Source organism: Chiroxiphia lanceolata, chromosome 5, assembly GCF_009829145.1.
Source record: "Chiroxiphia lanceolata isolate bChiLan1 chromosome 5, bChiLan1.pri, whole genome shotgun sequence".
Lineage (NCBI taxonomy): Eukaryota > Metazoa > Chordata > Aves > Passeriformes > Pipridae > Chiroxiphia > Chiroxiphia lanceolata.
Window position 1 is genome coordinate 6622311 of NC_045641.1, and position 26797 is coordinate 6649107.

At 41.8% G+C, this 26797-nt stretch overlaps 1 protein-coding gene across 1 annotated transcript in view; it reads left to right on the forward strand.

Moving 5' to 3' along the window:
- CAMK1D (calcium/calmodulin dependent protein kinase ID) overlaps window positions 1-26797 on the forward strand; it is a 212595-nt gene that overhangs the window by 92335 nt on the left and 93463 nt on the right. The window contains 1 exon segment of the mRNA XM_032688446.1: window positions 633-764. Within this exon segment, the coding sequence (XP_032544337.1) occupies window positions 633-764 (132 nt within the window).

Here is a 26797-nt window from a genome sequence, read left to right on the forward strand (position 1 = left end):
GGCCAACGTTTGGATTTGTGATTTAATCGAATTCTTTGGCTTTAGTGGTTACACACATCAGTTTGTGTTGTGGAATAACTCTGCATACATAGAGAAATTCTGACTCTGCTTCCCCGCCTGAGTCAGGGTTGAGCCAACATGAGGAGATGCTCTGGGCTGCCAGGGAGGACCAGAGTGGGGGCCCTGACCTCTTGTGGTGACTGAGGAACCAAGAGCACTCTTGGCAGTGGTGTATCTCAATCCTAGGGACTTTGTGCTTCTAGGTGAATTAAACCTCCAAAATCTTGGAAAGGGGAAAAGTACATCATCTGCCTAGTCAGCAGCCAGGCTGTGGTCCATGCCCCTGTGTGCAGAAATGGTACTTACTCATTTTCAAACTTTGCTTATGTTTCTGGTGGACTATGCTTTTTTTATAAAATTGTTGTATTTGGTAAGCCTTTAATGTTTTGTCTGAGTGTAAATGTCTGCATATGTTTGTAAAGGCAAAGAACGATGCTCGTCATGCCACTGCTGTGATTAACAAGAGCAGCTTTCGAAAAACACCAGAACTGTATTTGATGGTTGTGTTTCAGTGAACAGCTTTCAAAGAAAAAGCACCACTTTAAACCATGGCTTTTCCTTTCTTCTTTCAGGGGTGCATTCTCCGAGGTTGTTTTGGCTGAAGAGAGAGCAAGTGGGAAACTCTTTGCAGTCAAGTGCATTCCCAAGAAGGCACTGAAGGGAAAGGAAAGCAGCATAGAGAATGAAATTGCAGTGCTCAGAAAGTGAGTATCAGACTTTCATTGCTGCCTCTTTGCTTCAATTAGACTCTTGCATTTAAGGAGCAGGAACAGTGATTGACAAATGTGACTGATAATTTGTTCAGCCCGTCACAGGCAGACAAGATGACCCGAGTTTAAATGGTGCTGAAAACGTTTGAGAAATGCTCTGGTTCTCTTTTGTGTTAATGCAACCAACTGACTGCAGAGTTGGAAAGAAGAGAAGTTAGGCTGCAGTAAAGTCTTTGATGCTTTAAGAAGTCCTTATCCACTAATAATATCAGCAGTTGTGTCAAGGGCTTTGAGGAGAGTAAGAGCAGGTTATAATTTTCAAATGCATAAAACATTCTGTATGCTAACTGCTCTGAAATTATGACATACTATGGATTGTCATAGGAGATGGTGGTAACCTGTGCCATGGAGAGGTACCTCTGCCACTTCTGGAAGGATATTTATGGGGTTGTCCACAGTGTGAAGTTTTTCCTCACTGTGGCTGGAACATATGCATAACAAAAAGGCATTTCACAATTGCTATGAATTCCTTGTAGTCATTAGAGGCTTGATCCTTATCTGTTCCTCATCTTACACCCTGAAGGGGAGATTCATCTCACCTGACTTGAGACATTTGGATCTGAACTCATCACCCTTGACTTTCTTCCTAGGAAATGGAGAGAGATTGCTCACTGTAGGATTAGTTCATGTAGTTTGTTTTAAACTTCTAAAAGTACCTTAACTTCTCATTGAGTTAAAGGCAGTACAATTATATAGAACTCTGTGTTGGACTGGAACATTGATTACTGCTGCACTGCTGTCCCAAGTGGGACTTCTTGCCCCAGCTTTTGGTCATGTCAAAGCTGATGGCCGATCATGTGGGCACCGTGTGACAGAACAGATCCTAAAATCTACCTGGATGAACTAAATGCTCAGACAGCCTAAGCCAAAGGAGCTGGTTCAAGGGCAGATTCAGCCACCTCAGTAGACAGAGGGGATCCTCTTAAGTGGAGGGACATAAATGGGGCTCCAAAGAGCTACAGGTATTTGTAGCAGTTGCTTTTCCATTGCTGGGCCCACCTCAGGTCAGTACAATGTAAACCCAGTGACAAATGCAGCCTGTTGTCTTGCTGTGTAGAGTTATTGAGAACCTGTCATAAAACTCAGTCATTGCCGTCTCCATAACCAGATAATTATGACCAATAACCACAGCTTGAAAAAGTCTTTATGTGTATGGGTTTGTCCCCTGGTACTCATTTGTGGGGTATAAGAGCAGCAATATCGACATACAGTAAGAATTGCCTTGCATCGGCCTTGAACCTAGGCTGGTAAAGCAGAGAAATAATTTAGATTATTTCTTGCTTCTTTGTTGTGAAATGTTTCTGTTCCCTGCAAACAATTTCCTGAGAAACCAGGAGGCAGCACCCGGACTTTGCTATTCCAGCTGCAAGGGCAGGAGAGTGAGTAGGCGGAAAATTCCTTAATTTCATGCAATTAGATCTACTCAGTCTCTTGTCCTATGCACGTTAGGACCTTAAAAGAGATTTTTCCTTTTTTTTTTTTCCCCCGGATTTTTCTACTTAGCTGTTGCTAATACAAACTTTGCATGTCATTGCCTTTATTCTGAAAATAGACATCCTTGCTTGCAGATGCAGAATTGAATTTGTATGTGCCACCAAGGAAACATTTAGAAAATAACAAACTAGATCTGCATACAGTTGAGGAGAGGGGATATCAACCTGTTTCTCCATTCAGTGAATTCTCTGCTTCAAAAGCTGTCAGTAAAAATAGATTTGAGGCAGGTTGAATGGATCCTGAGCATCTGTTGCTAAGCTCCAAAGGTATCTAAGTGTCCTTGCTTTTGTTTCTGAAAGCTTAACACTGAGTGGGGAAGGCTAATTTGTCTGAGGACTGGGTGGGATGCCAGAGCTCTGGGCTGCCCTTCATAGCTGTGAGGTGGCCACAGCCTTAATGTGCCATTAAGAAGAACCTCTTCTAATGGGGATGTGCACAGAGCATGTCTGGCAGGAGGAATTGGTCCCTGTGCCCTGAGAGGAAGGTGTAGAGACGCAGGGGATGGATGCAAAGAAACGTAAATGCGTGCATGTGTTTTCCTTTCTGGTTTTGCATTATGTCTTTTGAGGGTGCTTAAACTCTGATGGGATAAAAGTCCCAAAGGACAGCCTGCCTAGCTAAAATGCAGGCAAACTCCTTGTGATTCGTCAGAGTGGGATCTCTTGTCTGACACTGGACTTTCTCCCCCTATGTTCAATCATTAGATTTTTGTCTTCCTCCTGATAAGCTCTGTGCTTTCTGGCAGATATCTGTCAAGTGTTGTGAAAGGCAACTCTCATTGAGTTCCCCTGGTTGTGTGTCAAATGGGGGTCTTCTGGGGAATCTTGAATATACTCCCTGATGCTTCCGCCAACTCTTGTGTGAGCTGCTAATGCCCCTGTGTGTGGCGAGCAGGTTTTTAGGGACAGTCAGTGATTGTGCTGGCGTGTCTAGGATCAGTACACACAAGTGCCACCTACACTTTGCATCCTCAGGCTGCGCTGGTTTGTCGCCCTGCCAGTCCTGCCAAATCATTCAGATCTGGCAGAATCAATATGGAAGAAAGTTTGAATTATGTTGTGTGCTGAGGTCATATTTTAAATAACATTTTTTAAATTCAGGATTAAAAGTCTGTGCATGGAGTACTATAGGCAGTAGACCCTGGTGATGAAAGCATGAATCTAGTGACCAAAAGCCTTGGGTCCCCTCTGTCTGCTGCTTTCCTTCTGTCACAGGAGTTATTGTCTGTCTCAGTATTTCTTGTCTGTGAAACAGCCTTTATTCAAAAGACTTTTGAATAAACAGTTTTACCTGCATTTATTTTCCTCTCCTTTCTTGTGTCAGCAGACACTGAAGAGTGGGCGTGACAGGGGAGGTTTCTGAACTGGGCTTTTAGTGTGAAAGAAGAACTTCTGTCAGTCCTTCTGTGTGTCTGAACTAAAAAGCTGTTGGAAGTATTAATCCAATACTCTGTGTAGGGGAAGGTCAGTGATCCCCATGTGAAGTACATGGAAGGTAGGAGATTTTATCTCTCTGTCTGTGGGCTCGGATGCTCTTGGTGCCAAAACGAAATGACACATTTTAGAAGCGATGTTCTGCTAACAGAGGAGAGAGCTGCCAGCCAACTGATCTGCATGTTTGTGTGAGTGCCAGAGTGAATCATGCATACTCCATAATTCTGTTTTTCCAGCCATGGCCAACAAATCTGTTCTTAAAAAAGAAAAAAGGCGGAAGAGCCGTTAAGTCAATATTTACGCCTAGCAACCTTAACAGGGTTCTTCCAATATGGACTCTTTTGTGTCCCGTGGAAATCCATGGCAACATTCCCCGAAGACTCGGATTGGTGGGGACGGAGTGGGAAGGAGCTCTCTGTCGAGTGCTGTGCTGGGAGAGATTGAGTCTGCAGTTAATCCAGGAGCCTGAGCCTGACAAAGCATTTAAGCATGTGTCCAGTTTTAGAGAATTATTGGTTCCAGTGAAATTGGTGAGGAGGCTGAACTCACCTTGCTGAGCTCAGGCCTAAAAGAAGGCTTCAGAGCAGGGTGAGCGTCCCACTGGACAGCTGTGTTTGGTACCATATCTCAGGAGAGGAGTCTTCTTAATGTCTTCAGTTAAGACATTAAGACATGGAAAACATGCTGTGGTTTAGAATCTGTTTGAGGAAGAAAATGGGATCTCTAGGACAGGACTATCACAGCTCCATTAACTACCTGGCTGTGGGGAACAACAGCACACAGACGCCTTTGTGTGACACAGACTTTTTCTGACCTGACGTGTGAGGAATTTCATAACCTGCCCTGAAAACAACTGTGTTCTGGTTTTGAGCAGAAAGAGAAATGTGATCCTTTCTATTGTTTGCTGTAGAATAGTGGAAATTTCTTCCACTTATGGTAATTGTGCAGGTGTGAACACGCTGAAAGAGGAATCATCTGCTAGATGGGTTCCTGAGGGAAGTACGTGGTGTGAAGAGTTGGGCTGCGGAGAAGCAGCAATCTGAGGTTCTAGTTAAATAGAAAAAAAGAAAAAACAATGCTTGTAAGAGTCAGAGAGAAACATGCCTGATTTTTTTGTTGGTTTTGTTCTGGGTTTTTTTTTTCTTAGCTACACCATTATTTATAAGCAGAAATTCTCTCTGTTACCGTGGGTAATACCTGCACAGTCATACAGACTGAGTGCTGAGTCAGAGCAAAGCAAGGGAAGGAACAATAAACTGTGTGTAGCCCTGCACCCAGGTGTATTGATTGCATAATGGTAGTAATGTGCACATGAAAGTGCCTTGTTAAGCAATACTATTTATCTAGTAAATCATACTCTGCTTTAGATAGTTTCTGCTGAACAGGGATTTTAAAAATAATTTCTAAACTACTTAGGTATCTCTTACGCTCTCCCCCTCCTCTTTACTCTCCTAAAGAGTGCCTCTGGAAGAGGCACTGTTAAATTACTTATTACAAATCAGATCCATGTCTTATTGGGGTCTGAAGCTACTTTTCCTGTGAAACAGCTTGAGGGAACTGTTCCTAGCAGATCAACTAAAATTCTGCCGGTGCTTTCCATTGTTGTTTCCTTGGAAGACAGGAGGATGGGGTGTTCATGCAATGATTCATGCCCTGGCTCTGCCTCACTCCTTGAATGCCTGCACCTACAGCCAGGAGCTGCTGCTGTAATAAAGAGCAGGGAGGGGAGGCATCCTCCTGTAAAATCTGGGAGCTCAGGGCTGTACCCATCACAAAGCTAAAAAAAAAGCAGCAATGAAAAGTTTTCCTAATGTGGGTGAAAGTGGGGAAGCTCCTGCTCTCTCATAAATCAAATGATGGTCAAAGGGGCCCCGTGCTCCATCCTGGAAGGCAGTGCAGTATCTGGTGTTAAAGAGGACACCCTCGATAACAAATGTGGAAGAATCACCCCTTCTCAAGATTTACATGAAGGCTAAAAGGATAATTAAATAAATCGAGCCTTTTTGCTCCTTTTCAGCAGCCCATTGACAAGATCCCTGCAAAACCTCTCTGTCCTAGATTCCTGTCTTTGTAAGGCCCCATCCCTCCGGAGCTAACCCCATAGCCTCTGGGAAGATGAATCCAAATTTAGTTTTGAAACACATTAGTTACCTCTTATTAAACTCTTCTGTGCAGTTTAACTCAGAATCAAAGGCTACACTAATTCTGAATAAAATTGGCCATGCAGAAGTTTAATGTGCCTTAACATAAATTCTGCCATTTAATTAATTCAGATGAACATTCTTCAGTGACTTTCTGGGACAGGCCCATCTATTCAAGTCTTTGGGTCAAAAAATACAGCCCTTGCAGACCCATACTCCAGTTTCCCAGTCTGGAGGCTCTTCTGGTGCCCACTGATGCTCTCCTATGGTAATTATTTTTGCATATGAGGTGACACATTGAGTACTGACATAAAAGTGATGGTAGTTAGATTGTGTGGCCGATGCACAAAAAACTGTGGGATTGAATTTAAGGGATTAATGACTAATTACTTCTTTGCACCCCAGAAGTAAGAGCTCCTTTTACTGTCAAGAAATGGATGGAATGGCTAGGGAAGAAAAAAAAATTTATAAAAGCACTTGGCATCTCTGTCTGTCAGGTATCATCTGACGCTTTGCTTACCCTGTAGACAAAATAGGCTTTCTGCTTTTTTATTTTTTCCCCTATTTTTTCCCCTTTCTGAATAATGGTGAGAAGATAGGCTGCCTCAGCAAGAATTGGAGAGACAGCTGGTTGTTATATTAAGTAATCACTTTCAGAGAAAGCTTTTATGTAGATTTACTTGTTAAAACCTGGCTTGCTCATAGCACTGCAGTTGCGCTGGAGTGACAGAAGGCTGACTCTGCTCTCCCTGTGCTGCCATGCTCCAAGCCCTGCCAGCTGCAAAACCAGGGCATCCCAAAAACCACTGGGGCTCTGAAACCTCGAGGATGACTCAGGGTGCTCAGACGTGGCCACCAGTTAGGGGGTGATGCGTGGTGGTGCCATTAATGATGTTGATGGCGGTGGTGGAAGGGTAGGGCCTTTCCAAGAATATAGTTCCTGGCACCACACATGGGTATGCTTCATCACTACCCCAAGCATCTTTTGGGCTGATCTGGATGCCTGTTGGGACCTCAGTGCCTGCCCATGGAGCTGCCCTTACTGCTGGGCACGTCTTCAGGCATCCCTGCTAGGGAGGCAGGCAGGCTTGGAAAGGAGCCAGGATCTATAAAAATGCTTCAGGGTAGGGGGACAGTTGGGCATGCCTGGAGGCTGACATCAGCTTAAACCATGAGATCATCTCCTGGATCAAGGAGATGCAGACTGGATGAATTGCCCTTCTCCAGTTTCAAGCGAAAGGGAATATGACCCTTTATATGTGGATATGGCACAGGACAGCTCTACCTTGGCACTAGCAGTTGGCTCCTTGTTAAGTAAATCATTCTGCTGCAAAGAATTTATCCAAGTGAAAAAAATGTGAAACCTGAAACAAAGCTGACACCATTCTTGATCACTAAGATGCTGGAAACTTTTTCGGGAAGGACTTTGCAGCCAGGACTGCCTGGATTGCATTTCATGCTAGATTAGATGTAAGCAGATGTAGGGAAGCAGATCAAGGCATCTTAAAAATCCTTAAAATACATTAAATGAGAGAGAAAAAAAATCCCCTCTGAAGTTGTAAACACAAACAAAATCCTTTGTATCTTCTCTGGTCTTGCACAGTTCCATTTACATGCAGTGTGCTGGGTCTGCCTTCAGGGGATAGCGTGTGGCGTTTCTGTGTCTGAGCCCCCTTCGTGCTCTGCATACCCAGACAGTTGTGTTCCTTCAAGGAGGTTATTGTGGGCTAAGTCATTTCACTGTAATTGCTGGGTGACAACACAGCTGTCTTCTCTTCTGGGGGGTGATGGTTTACCAGATCTCCCTTGCATAACTGTTGTTCTTCAAGGTCACCCCATACCCTGACTCATCTCAAAAAATGGCATATCCGTGTTGGGAGGAGGGTGCTGGTCAGAGGGGATGGAAGCACATCGTCACTCAGTGTGCTGATTTTTAAAATAATTCTGTGTATTATGGAAGAAACAGCTGCTTTCTGAAATAGTTGTTCTAAGATGGGTTCAAGTTAGCAGAATGGTTTTGTCAGCTTTAGGCGATGTCTGCTTCTGTGCCGCATAGAATCACAGTACATCCTCAGCTGGAAGGGACCCACAAGGATCATTGAGTCCAGCTCCTGCCTCTGCACAGGACGCCCCAAGAATCACACCATGTGCCTGAGAGCATTGTCCAAACACTTCTTGAACTCTGTCAGGCCTGGTGCTGTGACCACCTCCCTGGGTACCCTGTCTTGTGCATAGCTGTAATAACAAAGCCAAAGTCCTTTCAGAGCACTTAGCTGAAGAATGAGAATATATATCCTATTTCCCGGTATTTAATACTTGGTAAGATCGTTACAATTGTGTTTCAGTGGTACAAGTATCTGATTATATGTGCCATTTTCTGTTACCTAAAAGGAAAGAATTGTTATGATGCATAAAGACTCTTTAATAAGATCTAACAGTTCGATAAATGACTCAGCTTTATATCTGGATGCATAAGGTCTGTCTTTGTTACATTCACATGTCCAAAGCTAAGAGTTACCTCATTTGCAAGCGCACGCCTTTGGTAGTAGTGAAAGCCTTTTCACCAGTTCTTGCAGCTCAGATCTTCAAGGATGTGTTCGTGCCTAAAAGTGGCTAAGAATGTACTCCTAGGTGGCTTCGTTAGGCAAAATATTTCCTCTTCTGTTTTCTCTCCCAAGATTCTTCATAATATGGAATGCTTTGTCCAAAACTAAGTTTGTTTTTCTTTTTTCCATGGAAGTAATTCTTTTCATTTGGAAGACACATGAAAGGCCATTTAAAGGTCTCGTGGCATTAGCAAAGTGAGGATGTCCTTGTCTAAATATTACCAACCTATTGCATTTTGCCTGTGTTCTCTAACTTTGTCTTGAATACAAACTAGAGGAATTCAGTGTTTTGTAACAAGCTGTTGTGATGTGCTGGTGGGAACCAGCTAATTTCTAACCTCATTATGATGATGGGTAAGGTTTTACATGTGTAGTCCAAACACCTCAATGGATAATCCTTTGTCTTACTTTCATGCTGTTAAAATCCATGGCAGTAACTCATAAAATACTGGAGTACCTTCATGGTGAAGTAGAGTTATAATTTGTGAAGCACTGCATAAAGGAGAATAAGTAAATGCAAGGTAGGATCATCTGGCCAGCTGGAAGCATCCTCAAGGTACACAGCTGCATCTGAGCTCAAATCTCACTTGCAGTGTATATCATCAAATATGCATTTCTAAGTAGATCAGAATGTACAGGGAGGATGAACAAGTATTCCAAAAGTGTCAGTTCAAAAAGGTAGAAACAGAAGTCTTATCCGAAATGACAGTTTTCGTGAGTACTCCTTGTCCAAAGCAGTTGTTTGCTCATGGTTGCATGCTAAAATGCTTTGTGAACACAAGTTGCTGTATTTTTGGCCTTCATTATATTAAATTAGACCAGTAATGTTGTCAGTGGGAAGGTTTTTCTCATGTAAGACACCAACAACTTGCGTGTCCTGTTTTCACTTATAGAAGGTGAATCACAGTTAAGTTTTGTGTCTCATTAAGGTAACGAATCCATGTGTCTTAAACCAGAGTTTGGTGGAAGGGGGATGGTTCTGACCACAATAAAATGGGGAAATATTTGCATTTCATCCCATTTTTAGCTGCACCGGGTTAAACCTGACAGCAGCCTCTGTGTTTGGAACATATCCAGTACATCCTGAACTCACAGCTGCATAAATTAATTGGTATTTGACCAATTAAGTCTGCAGCTGTCAACTGTGATATGTATTGTTTTTTCTTATAATGCTTACTCATACAACACTTCGTTTGTGTTCACTAGGAGTTTTGAAGGAAAAAATTTTTTTTAAAAAAAATTAAATCTATAGGTATAGATTTTATCTTTTAACAAAGATAGACCTACAAGACACTTATTTAGTCTGTGGGCTGCCCTAGTGATCAGTTTGACCAAGGAAGCAGTAATGACAACTTTGTTCCAAATTAAACACTGATTATCTTTTTTAAATCAGAAATTCTAATTTTTTATTTGTGCCTTATTTCCATAAGGCATTGGCTTAATCAGAATAGATAATTTTTATACTGAATTAAGAGTGGCTGTACTAGAGGATTGTGCTTCTGCAACTATAGGACTTTAAACGTATTAATCAAGCCAGGTTTCAAATTAAAGCCTGATATTTTCCATGCTTGCATCCATGTTTCTGTGTCTCTGGCTATCAGACATTGGGCTATATTGCACAGCTCTTAACTTTCTGTAAGTGCAGAAACCTGTGAGTTAGTTTTAATACTGACAATTTGTATTAGTAAGTTGGGTATGAAATAATTTCCCTAAGGATAGGTGACAACTAGCTTTTGCTTTCACCTTGCCAGATATTTTATGAAATGAAAATTGTGGAGTATTACTTTAAACAGGGATGTTTTTGCCTCCTTTATTACCCCCTTTTTTTTTATTCTCCAGGAGAGCAGACATGGGTGAATTCAAGCTTTCTTAGGGATAATACGTTCTCCATGGAAGGCACTTAAAAATCTAATTAGCAGAATTTATTTCTATTTCTTGAAAGTTTGTTCAGGAATTTGAGAAGGGATATTAGTAGGAAGCTTTCACAAATAATCTAATATATATTATATCTCTATACTGAATCAAAACCAACTGACAAATGCATCGCAGTGAACCGTGCCAGACATGTTTTTGCACACCAGCACTGTCTCATTCTGAGATTAGTCCAAGATTTCCATATATAATCCGTTTGGTTCCCACCAAATAGAATAACAACCTGCTTCAAATATCTTCATACCTTTGTGATATCTCCTGTCTTGGTTGACGCACCAGGGATTAAACTGGGACCTTTTTGGACTTACACATACATATCTTTACAGCCTCAGCTAAGCAGCCATTCCCTGCAGGCTGCTGGAATGGATTCAGGCCTTGGTGGAGTGGGCTCTCAGTGCAATAGTTAACTCATGCTGAAATACTTGTTTGAAAAAATACACATCAGTGTGAGGTTGTTTTTCAGCTGTTTGAGACTTTTTTCCCCCCTCCACCAAAAGCAGAAGAGTTCACATGCAGCAGCAGCATTTGGCATAATATGTTTTGTCAAGAAGCATCTCTCCAGACCAAAGCAATCTGGTCACTCCCATGTCTGCTATAAACTTCATAATTAGAAGAGAAAACAGCGGCTGTTCAGAACTTTGCTCTCAAAAGGGATAGTGGTGGATTTCTAACTGAAAACAAAGAAGAAAGGACTTTTTCATTATTCTGTTTATGCTCTCTTATGTGAGCCACAACAAATATGACACGATCCACCAAGATGCAGCTTTTATTGGCATTTATACAGAAGTGCCAGTATGCCCCTTTCTGTGCTACAGTAATACCGATGGCTGCCTGCTTTTATATTTACCACAAGTGGGTCAGTGGGAGGGAATCTGAAAATTCTTGTGAAGTTCAAAACTTTTCCTTTTGTGTTTTTTTTGTGTACACGAGAAAATTGCCATTGAGTGAAGCTGCTGTGTGTCCCACAGTGTTTATGTCTTGGAGGCATCGTCCTTGCCATTTATGGTGTCCAACACACACGTCCAAGCCATGTGGCATCAATGTGGGTAAACGAGCCCTCGTCATTAACAAATAGACATGGGTAATATGATCTAATGCTATTCTGGTCAATAGGAAAATTCAAAGTGGTTGAACTTGGTTACATGACTCCATGAGGCTCCCTTGAGAATCTCAGCCCAAAGCAGAAGGGGAAAGAAAGCGCGACTGAGGTCACCCTTGTGGATTGCAGGGTTTTGTCTGGTGCAGTCATGCAATATGGACTCAGGGCTTTATGCACAGCAGAAGTGTTGCACAGCCCCTTTTCCTCATTCCCAGTGCCTCCTGAATTTACTATATCTGAATTACTATATCTAGAAAAAAGGCCATAGCCCATACTTCACTGTTCCAAAGGCAGTCACTCCTTCTTCATGGTCTTGTAACTTGGGCTCAGCTGAGCCAACACAGGATCCTGGCTTTTCTATAGAGCTCTGTGCCATCTCTGGATTATCAGTGGGTGTTTTATGGTGTTACTGCTGATTTAGGCTGCTGTGTCTGAGGCCAGACTTCAGTCTGCAGAGAGAGAATCTGCAGGGACTGGCCATGTCCCCTCTTCTCCCTCCATGTAGCTACAGAACTAGAACAAGGGAATCCAAAACACCACTTCTGTGAGAGGATGGGGAACATGGTCTGCATCTTACCTACTAGGGTTTTCTCCTGCTGGTATCATTAAGTTGGTTTTCCTTCTAGAAATTGGAGGATCAGGCAAGAGTTCATCACCAAACTTCACCCTGAAAGGATGGGTTTGGCAAGTAGAGATTTTCTCCCCTCTTTACTTTGATTTACTATTAGGATGCTGAATTGCTGATTTTGTTTGAAGTTCCACCTGCTATTAGAACCATATGTTTCTCATTTTCTTTCTTATGATGACGTAGTTTGCACTCTTACCCGAAGCTGTTTTCTTAATAGGACCAACTATATTTGGAATCACTCTGAATTGCTCTTCAAATGGAAGACTGGTGTCAGTATTTCTGGCAATTTTTCACTATTTTTCTTTCCTCATAGATGAGTGTTAAATAACGATTCAAACTGGGAACACCTACACCATTTTATTTTAACATAGTTTGATTTGTTTCATTTTAGTGCTGTACATGCTCCTAGAGTAGCTGATATAGGTAAACATATTAGCAGGATGGTTTGTGGAGGATTTAGTAAATAACCAAAAGAGTATGTCAGTGAGCATAGAGGGTTGTGCTTTGCGTCAATTTACACACAGTGAAATCTCATAAAGTTTAGGGATATGGTCCTGTGTTGACTCTGTCACATCCATATCTCAGGTGGACTTGAGTGGCATTTTTAAAAGCATCTGCATAGGACAGTGACCTGGATCCCATTTGAGAGAGGTGTATCTTTTTGAGAGGGAGCACTCAGCTCGGTCTGCTGCTGGTCTTGGCCTCACACCATTTTGGAAACCTCTTTAAGACTCTCTTATAAAAAGCAACACACCTTCATCAAGAAAAAAAAATGGGACCCAAAGTGCCCAAAAGCTTGGGCTTGTTTTGGACTTCGTGTTTCAGCAACTTGAAACTCTGTGTTTAATTCTGGAAAGAGAAAGTCACTCACCTGATCTGACCTTCTACATCAAGGGGGCTGTCTTATTTCATCTTTTTATGCTGCGTGGATCTCGATAACAGGATTTGACTAATGCATGGTGGTTAGAAAGGTAACCAGGCTTTGTGGGAGTCTCCTGCTTGTACACTACAACTGCAAATGCATCTCATATAGTCCTTCAAAAAAAATACTATTGCCATTTGTCTGGGAATTTGTCAGGGTTTAACTTCTATTTACTTGCGTTTGTGTTTCGTGATATATTAAAAGATCTGGTGTTTCTTTAATTTTCTGCCTATATAGGTCCCTGTTTTGTGGAATCTCTCTGTTTTTACTAAGCAAAATTGAGTAGGATTCTTCTTTATAGACACCCTTGGGTACTTGGAGAATATTTTGGATATTCCTCATGTATACTCTGTAGCTAGAAGTGTTCCCATGGCATACAGTGCTTTATGGGGAGCATGGCAGGAAAAAAATTGCCTTTTTAGAGTGGGGTAATCCTGAAAAGAGCACTTGATTTGGGAATAATTCCTGGTGATAATCCAGATTTTATCTTCATTTATTAAATCCATTTATTCCCCTTGTAAATTTTGGCTAACTGAGAGGTAGAAAGAGTCGATTTTAGGAGCCCACTGACATTGTGGGGGTGAGGCACAGCAGGGACTCATAGCCAAGGATGTGAAATATATGGAAACAGGGCAAAAGGAGGGGATTTAGTGGGGGAATTAGCACTCTGACTGCTCTGCATGATTTGTGTCCTGTTTTTAGGAAAATGAAAGAGCATAAGCCCAAGAGCTTATTCTGGAAATGGCTTTATAATAATGGTTTTCAGCCATTTGAATAGGCAGGTACCTAATTTTTTTTCCAGTAGCAGAGCCAGCTCCTGCACAATAATTTAATTTGAAACTCATGAATGATGGATTTACTTTTTTAGTTATCTTTTACAGAGTCTGTGAAGCCCACAGATTCCCAAGGGTCTGCACTTCCCTGGGTGGAAATCAGCCCTCTGAAACATGGAGGAATGAAAAGAAACTCTAAAGAAAATGACAGGAGAAAGAAGAAGCTAATTGTGGCAGGTTAAAGCTGAAACAAAGGAGCCATGCTGGGTGCCTCCAGTAGCAGTACAGTTGTGAAGGAGTTAGTATCACATCTATTTTTCAGGAAACCCATGTATATTAACTACTTTTTTCCTAATAAGTACTTGAACTTGCAGCATTTTAAATTAACCTCCCAAGAATCTCAGCCAGCCCTTGCCTGTTGCTGTGCTGTGGCCACTCTACAAGAGAGAAGATGGTGTTAAGGGGTGTTGGTGTCACTGAGAGTGCTGATATTTGTTTTTGTTCTTGGGCCTGGCCATGGTTTCCCTTCTCCAAAGTGGAGGAAGAAGCTCAGAAAATACTTTCTTCTGAGCCTATTTCAGACTAAACTTTTTATTTGAGGGTCCTAAAGGAGCATCTCTTCCTGGCTACCCTTCCTGAAGCCACATGTGCACCAGGGTTTGTTGGGTGATGGCACAGTCCCACTGAAATAACATTTATGAAGCAAAATCGTAGCCGTTACTGAGTTATATAAATATCAGCATTTGGCACTGTTATACAGAGCCAAAAGTATTGCTGGGAGAAAGCAGTTAATTAAAAACTGCTTTGCAGGGCTGTGCTTTTCCTTGTATTAAAAATAAAGTGGAACATTGTGAGCAGTTGGTCTTGCTGTTTTATAAACAATTTTCCTCACACTTTCTCCTCTTTACTTTTGATAATGGTGAGGAATTATACTGCTTATCAAAGAAGCTGGATTGAATCTGCTATGGTGGGACCAGAAGCTTTTCCATAGCTCTGCCAATAGGATTTATTTGTCCTATAAGAGAGCAAAAATGCTCCTTGCTTGGGATCATTCCACTTGTGGTAATCCCCCCTTCCCTAGAAGTCATAACACACGCACATTACTGTAAATAGAAAATATATTTAAACATGACACATGGCCACATGGATGCTTTTAAGATTGTGTAATCCAGGAGAAAGGGGGAATGGAGGAGCAATAGAAGCAAGATGAGAAGATTCAAGAAAAAATTTCTTCAGCTTGGATGCTGAAAAGGTTCCCAAACAGTTAATTCCTACTGCATATCTTTGTGCTCATCACTTAAAACAGAAAAAAACCTGAAAGTTACCATTAATGCCAAGAATTTGAATGGGAAGTGTGAATCCCCTTGCAAACTTATAGCTTGTTCAATTCACCTTTAGTATTTCATAGACAGAAGAGTTACACAGGCGAGCTCTAAAAGCTATAAAAAAGAAAGTGAAATTATGTGCTAGATCGTTCTTGCACTCAAGGAAGTGGTTTCCAAGTGTTACCAGAGGTGTATCCCTATGGTTGAGAGTCAAGGCTAGATGCTGGCCGTAGTCATGGCTGGATAAAGGTTTGAAGATGCGTGGACAAGGACTCAGATCTCGTCAGTGTTCATTACCTGAGTCAAAACTAAATTAAACAGGGACCAATAAGCCCTCAGGGCAGCAGAGGAGTGGGGGTTCAGGTGTTAGTACCACTGGCTAACCCAAATCTCTTTTGCCCCATGTGCAAATGATGATGCAGGGATGGCAAATCTGCTGCTTGAGTGAGCTCTTCCCGCCCTCCCTGTTCTGCAGTGAGATGCCCATGAGGATTTGTGTCAATCTGAGGGAGCGAGTTTTGTGTGTAAGGCATCTCGTAGAGAGCACAGTGTGCACCATGTATTACAAAACAGGTTTGTCTGTAAATGACGCTGACCTTTACCATGGTGCAGTCTGCCTGAAAAGAATGCCCTGAGGAGACACACTCCACAGCAGACACCACTGTGATTTCTGTAATTTCTGTGTGTGGTATTTCTGACTTAAGAAAGGCTAAGCCATTTCTGTGCTCTCACTCCCCACCAGATACCTTAACACCTTCTTGTCCAGTCTCTGGCCAGCAATTCTGCTTTAAGTCGTATTATTTCAGTAGGAATGGACGTTGTCTGTCCAAATATTTGTCCCACAGAGAACTTCAGTAATTTTACTATTTCCTTTGCTGGAGTGAATCAGGTTCCTCAGACAACTGATTTGTCTGCTATAAATAGAAAAGCCACATGCAAGCTGTCATTGATCACTATCCTTGCAAGTGTTCAAAAACCATGTGGATATGGCACTTGAGGACATGGTTTAATGGTGAACATGGTGCTGGTGTTAACAGTTGAACTTGATGATCTTAGAGGTCTTTTCCAATCTTTATCATTTCAAGACACATTGTGGTATGGCCCATATTATAAACGCATTTGTGTGTGCATTTCTCAGCCTCAAAGGAATATGTTTAAGCATCACAGTTCATAGCTATCTCTCTCCATGGTATCTTGGCACTGTGTTTGCAACACTGCAAACAATGAAGTACAAAAAACCCCTTCTCTGCCTGTGAAGACGTGGAAGTGTTTTGTTAAGGTCCGTGGGAAAAGCATTCATAAAGAAATAGATCTTTCAGCAGATCTGATGGTGACAGGGACATGTGTATTGGTAGAAATCCATTGGATTGTCGTGGTGGTTGAGGGCCCACCCTGGACTAATATCCTTTAATAGCAATTCCTGTGGAAAAATAGAACATCACTTTGCCCAAACAGATACTCTATCTCCTCCTGCTCACCTTCAGGAAGCTCTTCCAGAGTGCTGGATTAGCCATTGAGATATCCTTTGTACTTTCCCCTTGGACTTGTTAAACCTGTTGTGTCTGACAGCCGCTGCTGAAATAACTGGGTTTGGTAGAAAGGTGGATGCTCCCTGGGATAGGATAAGCTTAACTTAGTGTATGAGTTCTTTAGACTAGTACTAAAACCTGTTCTTGGATGCCCTCCAGAGCAGGGGATCAGCACAGGCTGAAATACTGTGGTGTGATGCAGCACAGGGATGTTTGAGCGACCCACAGTGAGAATGAAACTAGGCAGTGAGCCCAGTTTCTTGTGAACTTTTTGGTCAGCTGGGCAAGGCAACTATGCTCACCTGGAGTCAAGGTGTGGATCAAGTCTTTTTGTTTCCTTTCTGTGAACTGGAAACGGCCCCACCTTGCTCAAGACATCACTGCAGTGGGATGCCTGCCCTCAAATAGTTAAGTGCTGATGCTTGTCTGAAATGTTTCCTCCTTCTGGGGAATGTGTTAAGCACTAAATGATGCATGAGCACCTTGAAGGGAGGTGTTACATTCTGTATGAAACTGTACACAGACTATTTATTTTTCACTGATGATTTTATTCAGGTTCCAGGCTAACTTGACATGCTAAACAGGCCCTGAAGCGAAGCAGCAATTTGCATTCCTCTAAACAAACACATCCTCTAATTACTGTTTTAAAGGTGATCTCATTTAGGAAGAAGCAATAGAAAATAATTTTATAGGGTGGGACACATGTCAAACTGGCACTGGCATGAAAAAAAATGTCTTGAAGTTGTAACAACTTGTCTTTATGCTTGGCATGCTGCATTGCTTGCCCTGAATTTAGTAAGATCTCGGGTGTGATATTTCCTAGGAAAGATTGTTATCTCAGGGATTGCTGTCTGTCCAAATTGCAAAAATGGTGTTTTGCTCATCAGTTGGCCTCCGCTTTATGGTTTTTGCTTTTATTATTTGCCTCTTCCCATGCATATTTTAGCAGGTGAGTGCCTGTAGTGTCAGCTGAGCTTTGAATGGGCTCTCCTGTCAAGGTGAAAATAGGAGACACTATAGCCTAAGTTGGAAGAGCCCATCTATGCAGGAGGGGCTGTAACAGTCTCTTAACAACCACTCACGGGGTACAGAGGGGTATTCAGAACACACAGTCATCAAAGAGTTGTGTCTTGAGGAATGTGCAATCAAGACAAGCCAAAACCTCTTAGTAATTAAGACTGAAGTCAACTTTCATTATGAAGCCCAGCTTCTGATCCTCTCTTCTCCCTCTGGTCACAGCTTACAAAATTTTTAATTGGCCTCAAAAATGACATATTTATTTTCAAATGGTCTGTTTTGATTTCTGCGGCGTGAAAAGGAAATGAAACCAATTCAGTCTTAGTGACAGACCACAAAATGAGTTGGCATTTGTTAAACTCTTCTGTGTGTTCTTCTGAAGCTGCCCTCCCTACCTTTACCTGCCCTTGGCAGCGATGCTGAGAAAGTTATGGGCCCTCTACTCTCCTCTGTGAGGGATAGTGAGGGATAATAATGACAGCAGTTTCAGTTTGAGCTCACTTTTTGATCTCCCTTACAGCATGTTGGAGATCATGACAGTATAATTACTCTATATTATTTTTAAGTATCCCTTAAGAATTTCCCAAATGCTATTTATGCTTTCATTTTTTAAAAAAATCTGAAATTATTTAGTCAAAAATCAGCTATATTATTTAATGAAATTGCCCTCTAGTGTTCTAGGTTGAGGTTCTTATTTGTATTAATCTTTTCTGTTGCTTCTGTTATACATTTTTTGTATATAAACCCCTCTTCCTCACATTCTGAGAGTGCCTCCATGCCTGGAGAAAGCAACCATTGCCCTGAATTTAGTAAGATCTTGGGTGTGATACTTCCTAAGAAATGATTAGAAAACATCCCAACATACAAGATCCCTGCAGTCCATATTAGTAACAGAGAGAGAATAAAGATTTCATTTAAAGTTCTTGCCATCTGATTTGTTCTTTCACGTTTCAACAAAACATGTGAAATATTATCACAGACTGCAGCCACAATATCATGGCAACATGTCTGGGAATGGGCCAAACATACCAGCACTTGAGATACCAGCCTAGGCAGATACTCAGCAAAGAGCACAGGAATATAAAGAACAGAGAAGGTGGGAAAAAAAGAAGTTTTTAGCTGTACTGCACCTAATGGATCAGTACAGTTCACCACCAGAAACCTGTTTACATTTCAGAAAACAAACACTTGTTTAAACAATTTCCTTCCATTAGAATTCAGTCAGAGGCTTCTTTGTTCAGGCTCTCCCAAGACGGTTATTTATTCTTCATCCAAAAATATTTTAGTTGCATCAGAGGGAACTGTAGTATGCTTTGGCTAGCAATAACTTGAGTTTGCATAGTAATAAGTTGCTGCAATAATGGCAATAAATGGTGCCTTTAACAAATGCATGTTCCCTTTTATGAGTGGGATTGCTTGTGGTAGGGCGGGAACTGTGTGCAGGCTGAGGGCCATAGCTGTTTTTGTATGAATATCATGCCTAACTGAGTTTACATGTTTGATATGATCCTGTCTGACTCCAAGGAGATAAATTAAGTTAGGTTCTCAGAAGGGAAGTAATTAGACCATGAAACAATGGCTCTATGATAAGGCACTATGGCAGAAAATGTCCTTGAATAAACAGGGAGTGGAGGGAGCTCTTAGCAGAGAAATACAAGTTTCCTCTGCTCTCAACAGATCAGCAAAGCTAAGACTTCTCAAAATTAAAATAACAGCCGAGGGGGCTGCTACAGATCTGACAATCCTGGCTTTGGGGAGAGAACAGGTTAGTTGGGGAATGGTGCTGTCAAGAAATCTCCATCAGAGGTAGATGTTGCAAGGAAAGTCCTCAAGGTGGGTGAGCTCCAGGCTTCAGCCTTTTCTCTTGCTTGTCACAGACCTGCTGTGAAATAAATAGTGAAGTTATTTCCTACAATCAGTGTCCACAGAAAAACAAGGCTGAGAGGTGCCAAAAGTAGAGAGACCGTTTGTGTGAAGGTGCCAGGAAAACAAGGAGTCAGCATGCCGGATTTGTGGGGCAAGAGGGCTTAACCAACAGCCTTCAACCCAGAGAGAGGTGGGAGAAGTGAAAGAAGTGCTTGACATGAATTTACTTTTCTTAAATGGAGCAAATTCCCAGGCCTTTGTACTTACTGAGACACCACTTTTTTTATTATTTTGCCTGACCTTTAGTTAAACAAATAATAAATGCTACCACAAGGAAATACTGGATCACCCTCCTTTGAAATTATCTGATACAATACCTTGTTTGTTTGGAGAATCGGGTTTTAAATCTCTTCCTAGTTACATTAGTTTTACATTTGTTTAATTATTTTTACTTCAACAATGTTGTTTCTGAATTAAAATCTAACTGGATGTAATGAGCTATTAGTGTGAGCAGCTTGCAAACAGTGCCAGTGGGATGCTGAAGGTTTTTTATGTGGATCAACCAGAGTATCTGGCAACTTACGATTGTGAGAAACAATGGCATATTTTCTGTACAGATGCCTTAAAGTAGCTGTTGTACCATCTTATCAGGTTTACATGAGCTATGGATCCCTACAGAGATGAGTATTGCTTGATTTTTCGCTGGATGAAAGTTGGCATCACCACTGGCATTATGCATGGGAGGGATCCTCTTTATCAAACAGTGTACTTAATCATACCGAATCCTTAGAAATTATTTAAAATAGGTTTTACTTCTAAAAAATTAATTGATATTGTAAAATGTGTAACAGTCTCCATTTCAAGGGCAATCACCTGGATATCATAGGTTTGTGTGTTAGAAATCCATGAGTATTTGACTAAAACAATCAGACTGTGGGTGAGATTTCTCAAGGCAGCTTGGAATGGATGGTTGTGCTGAGGCACAGGGAAGTAGGCACTTCTGCATCAATTCTGGACTGTGATTTGAAATTCAGTAAAGAAAATGGCCTCTTGATTTCAGCTGCTGGCCTCACTCCCTGCTGTGGATGGACACTTCATCCACACCACCACTCAGCTTGTTTACAAAATGATGAAAAGTAAATCCTGTTTTGAAATGGAGGATGAATGTAGTCAAGAGGTTGTAGTGAGAAGAGAGGGTGTGCACAGATCTGTCTTGTTTTACACTGCAAGCCATCACCACAACGTCTGAGTAATGCACCAACTAGATCAGGAATTGCCAAGTTTCTGGCAAATTTAGCAGAGGTGTTAATCATCTTGCTTTTGGAGTTATAAAACACAGGTCATACACATACCTGCTCAAAGTTTGGAAGCTAATTTTAGACTTCTGTTCTTTTTAATATTTTTTGTGGGTAGGCAGGGTAAGCAAGAAGACATTTTAGTCTTGGAAGAGCTTAGCAGTACTTGCTGGAGAGTCATGTTCTAGGTTTTTCTAACCGCCTTTAGAAATGCTTTTCATAGATAATAACCTCAGCAGACACGTACACGGACGAACTCTGGAACTAGGAAGCGTCTTATGCAGCGGGTGGATTCATCCTGAGAGGCAGCTGACAGAGTTATTTTCAGAAGGCAAACTCCTTCCTCGGGGTTTCTGCAAGGGAGGGGAAGTTTTCAAAAGGAGCCGTGCTCCTTTTCAAAAGGAGCTCTGCCAAGTCAGCATATCCTCAGGTTGTTCTGCTTAGGCCCTGTTCCCAGCTGGTATGTCTTTCTCAATGGGTGCTGAGAGAGGTCTCAGTTCCTTTTCAGGCTGAAATCCCCTCCCTTGGTGGATTTTTTCACTTTCAAGGGCCATTCCTACTTTAATCAACTGAAAGTTGAGTTCCTTTGGGCCATTAGGCATATGTGTTCTTCCTCCCAAGAGAACTGTTATTTTGGCAAAAAAGAGATGGAAGTTGTTTATCTGCAGAGCTCTTTGGCCGAGTCCCACCTTCAAACTGCAGCATTGTTTTTTGGAAGGAAAAAGGAAACCCTGAGAGCCAGGTTAGGATATAGATTGCCTCCATGTGTTTTGAGGCCTGTGGAAATGATCTGAGGAGAAAGCTGGAAGCCTGAGGGCAGCCCTTCAGAAAGTTGGGTGGAGATACACATAGAAGTAGGCAAAGGCAGTGTCTGAACTCCTGTCCCTCTCTGGAGCTCAGAGATCTACCTCCAGGCAGTACATGAGCAGCCTTTGATCATGCAGGAGCCTTATTGCCCTTTCTGAGGGTCTGAGTGTGGGTATCAAGCTGAGATGGGCTTCCTGCTTCTGGTTGTGCACTCCTTTCCTTGTGAGACACTGGGCAGCTCACAGGTCCCGTCTCCTGGGTGACTTTGCTGCCTGCTACCAGGTTAGAGAACCTCCTGGGTTTAGGTATTTGCACCCCTTCCTAATCAAAGTGGCACCAGAAATGCAGGATTCAAGGGTCAGGAGGAGACTACACCATCCTATGATCACCCAGTTGGGACTTGGAGCAGCGAGATCTTTGCTGTGCTCCATGTCTATGTCCTCTGCCTTATAGACATTGCATTAGCAGCAGAAAGATTCCTACAGCTAAAACCATTCAAATGTGGTGCAAAAAGAGTTCACACCACAGGGGAACATGTGGTATGAGAGACAGGTGCAGGCAGGTGAGAGAGCACAAGGAACTGAGAAGATCATTAAAATCATAGCATGTTTTGGGGTGGAAGGGACCTTTAGGATCCCCTGCAAGTCGAACCCTCCTGCCGTGGGCAGGGCCATGCACTACTGGCCAATACATCTTGTCACCTTTAAGAAAGGCTTTTAGAAGCCTAGAATAGTGAGAGAAGGGATTCAGTGATGGCCACAACGAAGATAAGGAGTAGCTCCAAAATGTGTGGCCATGCAGGTTGTGTAACAGGCAGCACAAATTCACTTGTTTGAAAATCGTGTTCTTTTCTTTGTGAACATTGCTACATTGTTGGAGGTGAGAAATGAGATAAGATGGGAATAGGCTAAGAAGATCCTTAAAGATGCAGATGAATGTGTTATGTTTCAGGGAATAGACAGTGAATAGTGCATAGATATGCACAGTCCAAAACGTGGACTAGGAAAAGTGCTTTGCAGCAGAGTGAGTGAATGAAAGGCCAGGGCGGAGGAGATTGCAGTAACTGAAACTGCATGTTTGGGACTCTTCTCTTCCCTTTCATTTATTCCTGATTGCTCCCCTGAGCGGGATCTCACGGACAGCACAAATGGAAACACAAGTCTTGGGAAGCTGTCTGTGACCTGCTGTCACTGCACGGCATGGCTGGTGCAAACAGCAGCCGCTGAGATGACTTGTGTGTATGAGACAGCTGTCAGGGGAAGACAAGAGCTTTCCACCTTCAGGTGGGCTTCTGACAGAGTAAATGGATGTGGGGGGAGACAGCTGAAACCAGAGGAGAAAATAAGACATAAAAACAAAACCGGAAATGCAAACAAAGCAGGAGTAACAATTAGAATAATGAGAGATTGAGTGTTTTAACTGTTCACACTGAGTGATTAAGTACTGTGAGATTTGACTTATTATCTACTCAGAAGTGTATTTATGTCTGTCAAAAGCAAAATGGCATGTTAGAAACAGAGCCTCACCTGCCCCACCTCTATCTGGTATGGAGTCTGTAAAGCATAATTCAACAGCCTATTAATCAAAATGATAACAGTGAATTGTGTCTGAATTAAGCACGCACATGACTGATGCAATATTAATTGCTCAGCAGATTTTGTACATGGGATTGCTACAGTGTGACTTTACTGATATTATAAGCCTGGTTTCAGGTCGTTGGAACCTGTCTGCCCCTTGGGGAGTCTCCTTCTTCCTTGACTTGAATATTTTGGTGTCATAAGAACCAGCTCAGATGTTCCACACTAGCATGTATGGACCAGGTCAAGTGTGAATAAAGACACAAGGTTTGATTATCTTACCCTCTAAATACCTACAAGTATATGTCCTTGGGGTAAGAACTGACACTTTTCTGCCCATTCTAACTGACTGGTTCCACTTGGTTATACCTTTCAGAAAGATATATAAGGTGTTAGGCAGACATTCCTTGCTGTCTGGTATCTCTGAAAGTTTCTGGTTGGTTTCTTGACAGTAAGTTTGTGCCTCTCAGTTTGCTCAGTAGTTGGCATGAAGTCACACATCGAAGCCTAAATGTATTTTGGGCATATGGATTCATGACTTTTTTATCCTAAACATTTCCAAGATACTTTTCATAATGTTTGCTGGTAACTTGTGCGAGCTTGAAGCCTGAGCATGTTGCCATGCTAACTCCAGCTCCCTCTGAAATCCTCGTAACTTCTTAAACAAATTCCATTGGCTTTGCAAACTTTGATTTTTAGTCCTAGATCAAATGTGGATTTTTTTAAAAAAGAAGGAACAGTGTTTCCAGTCACACTTCAGAGCTCTATGAGTGGGGAGAAATGTACTTTTTCTCTGTATGCTTGGTTTGAAGGTCACGATTTCATAATGAAAAATGGTTGAAGTTAGGAGGTTAATGGAAACTCAGAGCCAAAGCATTAACTCAGCAGGTACCTTCCTTCCTCTTACCATCCTATTGAGAGCACACAAATGTCCTTCTACCTGGAGGAAATAATTATTTCAAAATCCCACCAGAACATAGAGTAACATGATAATGCAGTAATTCACAAGTTGAAGTATAACTAGATGGACAGAGCAATAAAACAGGGCAAAAAGGCTAGGACAGGATGCCTGTCAGGAGGCTACTCCAATGCAGTTTGGATTTAAACTTCAAGGGGCGCCGTGCACGAGAGCGTGACACACGAGACTACATATAATTGATAAGGACCTGTGCAATTCTAGGTTTTAAGCTAAAGCACAAATTAGGAATTGTATAGGAACATCTGTGCCTGTATTTGTGTTGCATTCGGAATTGAGACATTCTGTAAATTTTATTCCAAACCCAGCTCTCGAGAGATCACCAGATCGCGGATGATAAGACCCGTGAGAATGTGTACATTCATCTAGAAATGAACTTCTAACCCCTTCAGTTTGTGATGCTAATCACAGCACCGACTACTTTCCCAGGAGTTTCTACTTGTGCTCAGCATCTATGAAGCACTGGTACACTTGCAGTTTGTGACAAGACATTGGATTTATTGATGCCACATAAAGCTGAGGTAATGATAAAAAAGAGAAAGGCTTGATGACTGTTTCATGATGTATCATAAATGAATGCATCATTCCAATTAAGCAGACAGTAGGTAGGAGTGAATGCTATAAAATCACACCCCTTGCTTTGTAGCTCCTTTTTCTTGTGGGAGCAGCCAAGCATTGAGTAGCCTCAAATTCTGGGCTGAAGAATGCCTTCATCCCAAACACCCGGCTCAAAATTGACACACCCCATATGAAGCAAGATTTGTTGTGTTAGGGGTCCTCCGGCATCATCCTGACAAGCTGTAGTGGCAGATGCTCTTTAAACAAGGTGCAGCCTTAATTTATTAATTCAGCATTATCTCTGGTGAGCAACGCAAGTTTTTAGCACAGCGGAGGAGGGGGTGATATCAGAATGCCCTGTGTCCATCAGCACTAAGGTTGCATTTCGTACCATTTATTTTAGACTTCATCTAATAGCTACCTTTCATTCTAAATACCTTGAATTAATTAGATGTATTGCTTAGGAAAAAATGAGTCACCATGTGTGACTTGTATGTGTGACTTGGCTGCATAAAATATTAGAAATCTATAGCACTGTAGTTTATAAGTCAGTTGGTTAGAAAGCCTTTTCTTGAATGCCGTGAAACAACCCACTTTTTCATACTGATTTCTTTTTAGTTGTGTGAATGAAAACAAGGACTTGACAAAGACAAATCTGCTATCATTGTCCTTTGAAGTACATTTATTAACTCTTGCTTTCAAAGTATTTTCATTCCCATTTCAACTTCATCATGACTTGCAAAAAGTCAATGGGTAGTGGTAAAACCTAGCTGGAACAGTGGAAAAATAACCACATGTCATTGCAGGATTGCTCTTTAGCCCTACTGTTCCTACAGCTAGACATGCATTTATTTTACATGAAGGATTTGCTGTCTTTTAACACTAATTGCTGCTTTCGACATTAATATTCTGCTTGTTACTGTCTGAAGTATTGGTGTTGTTAACCTCCATGCTCTGGATCAGGACAGTGCCACAGTGACATATTTAAAAAGCATAAATTCCTTCTGCGGTGGTTATTAGGGATTTAAAATCATGGAAAAATTCCAGTCTTCCAGCCCTTTAATGCCTATATCACCTTCTGAAATAATTTAGAGATATATTTTTAAGATATTTAACTATCTGTAGATACCTGTGAGGAAGTCTGAAAGTGCTTTGATGCTTAGTTGCTGTGGAAGTTACTTGCATCATAAGGTACCTAATAATCTTTAGAAATCTCGTCCTTAAGAGTGGGTGCTCTTAAAAATTATACTTCCATGCCATAAGAAAAGAGGCAACTGCAATTTAAAGCACTCTTTACTGGGCAAGTGGCTGCAAGTATAGACCTGGCATCTGGTTTAAACTCTTCTGTTACCTCTCCAAAGGCACTCTGGGGACATTTGTGAATTCGGGTTTCTCTCTCCTAAAAATAGAAACCTATACGTAGGGTCCCTATGCTCCACAGTGATACAAGTAGCAGGGATAAATGAACTTCAACACTATTTAATTTTTAATTAGACCCCCTTTATGGTATCCTTTGTAAAACTGGGGAGATTAGGTTTCTCAAACTTATTCTCACTTGGTTAAAACCCAATTAGCTGTTATACACAAACAAAATGCATCCTTATTAACAAGGATTTCTGCTAATTATGTTGTTCTGGTTAAGTGACTTTCCTGGCACTTGGTGGTTTGAGTTCAAGTCTGCTTTGGACTCTTCAGTGATGCTGCCAAGATGTGAATCCAGCCGAGTGAGATCCCCAGCAGTCTTGCCTGATTAAAGATTCCGAGATTTGGCCCAGCTGAATTGCTCCGCAGTTAATTCTGTCCATCACTGGGAGTTCTCTTTCTCTTCCCTCCCTCTGCTTCTTTCCTGAAGACCATGTACAAAGCAAGCCCAATAGCAGTGGAAGTAGGGGACATATTTTTGTCTCTAGTATCTGGGAAGGTTGAAAATAAGACAAGCTTTAACATCAGTAAGCTTTGAGAGGGCAGGTTCTGTTATGGAGGACTGGT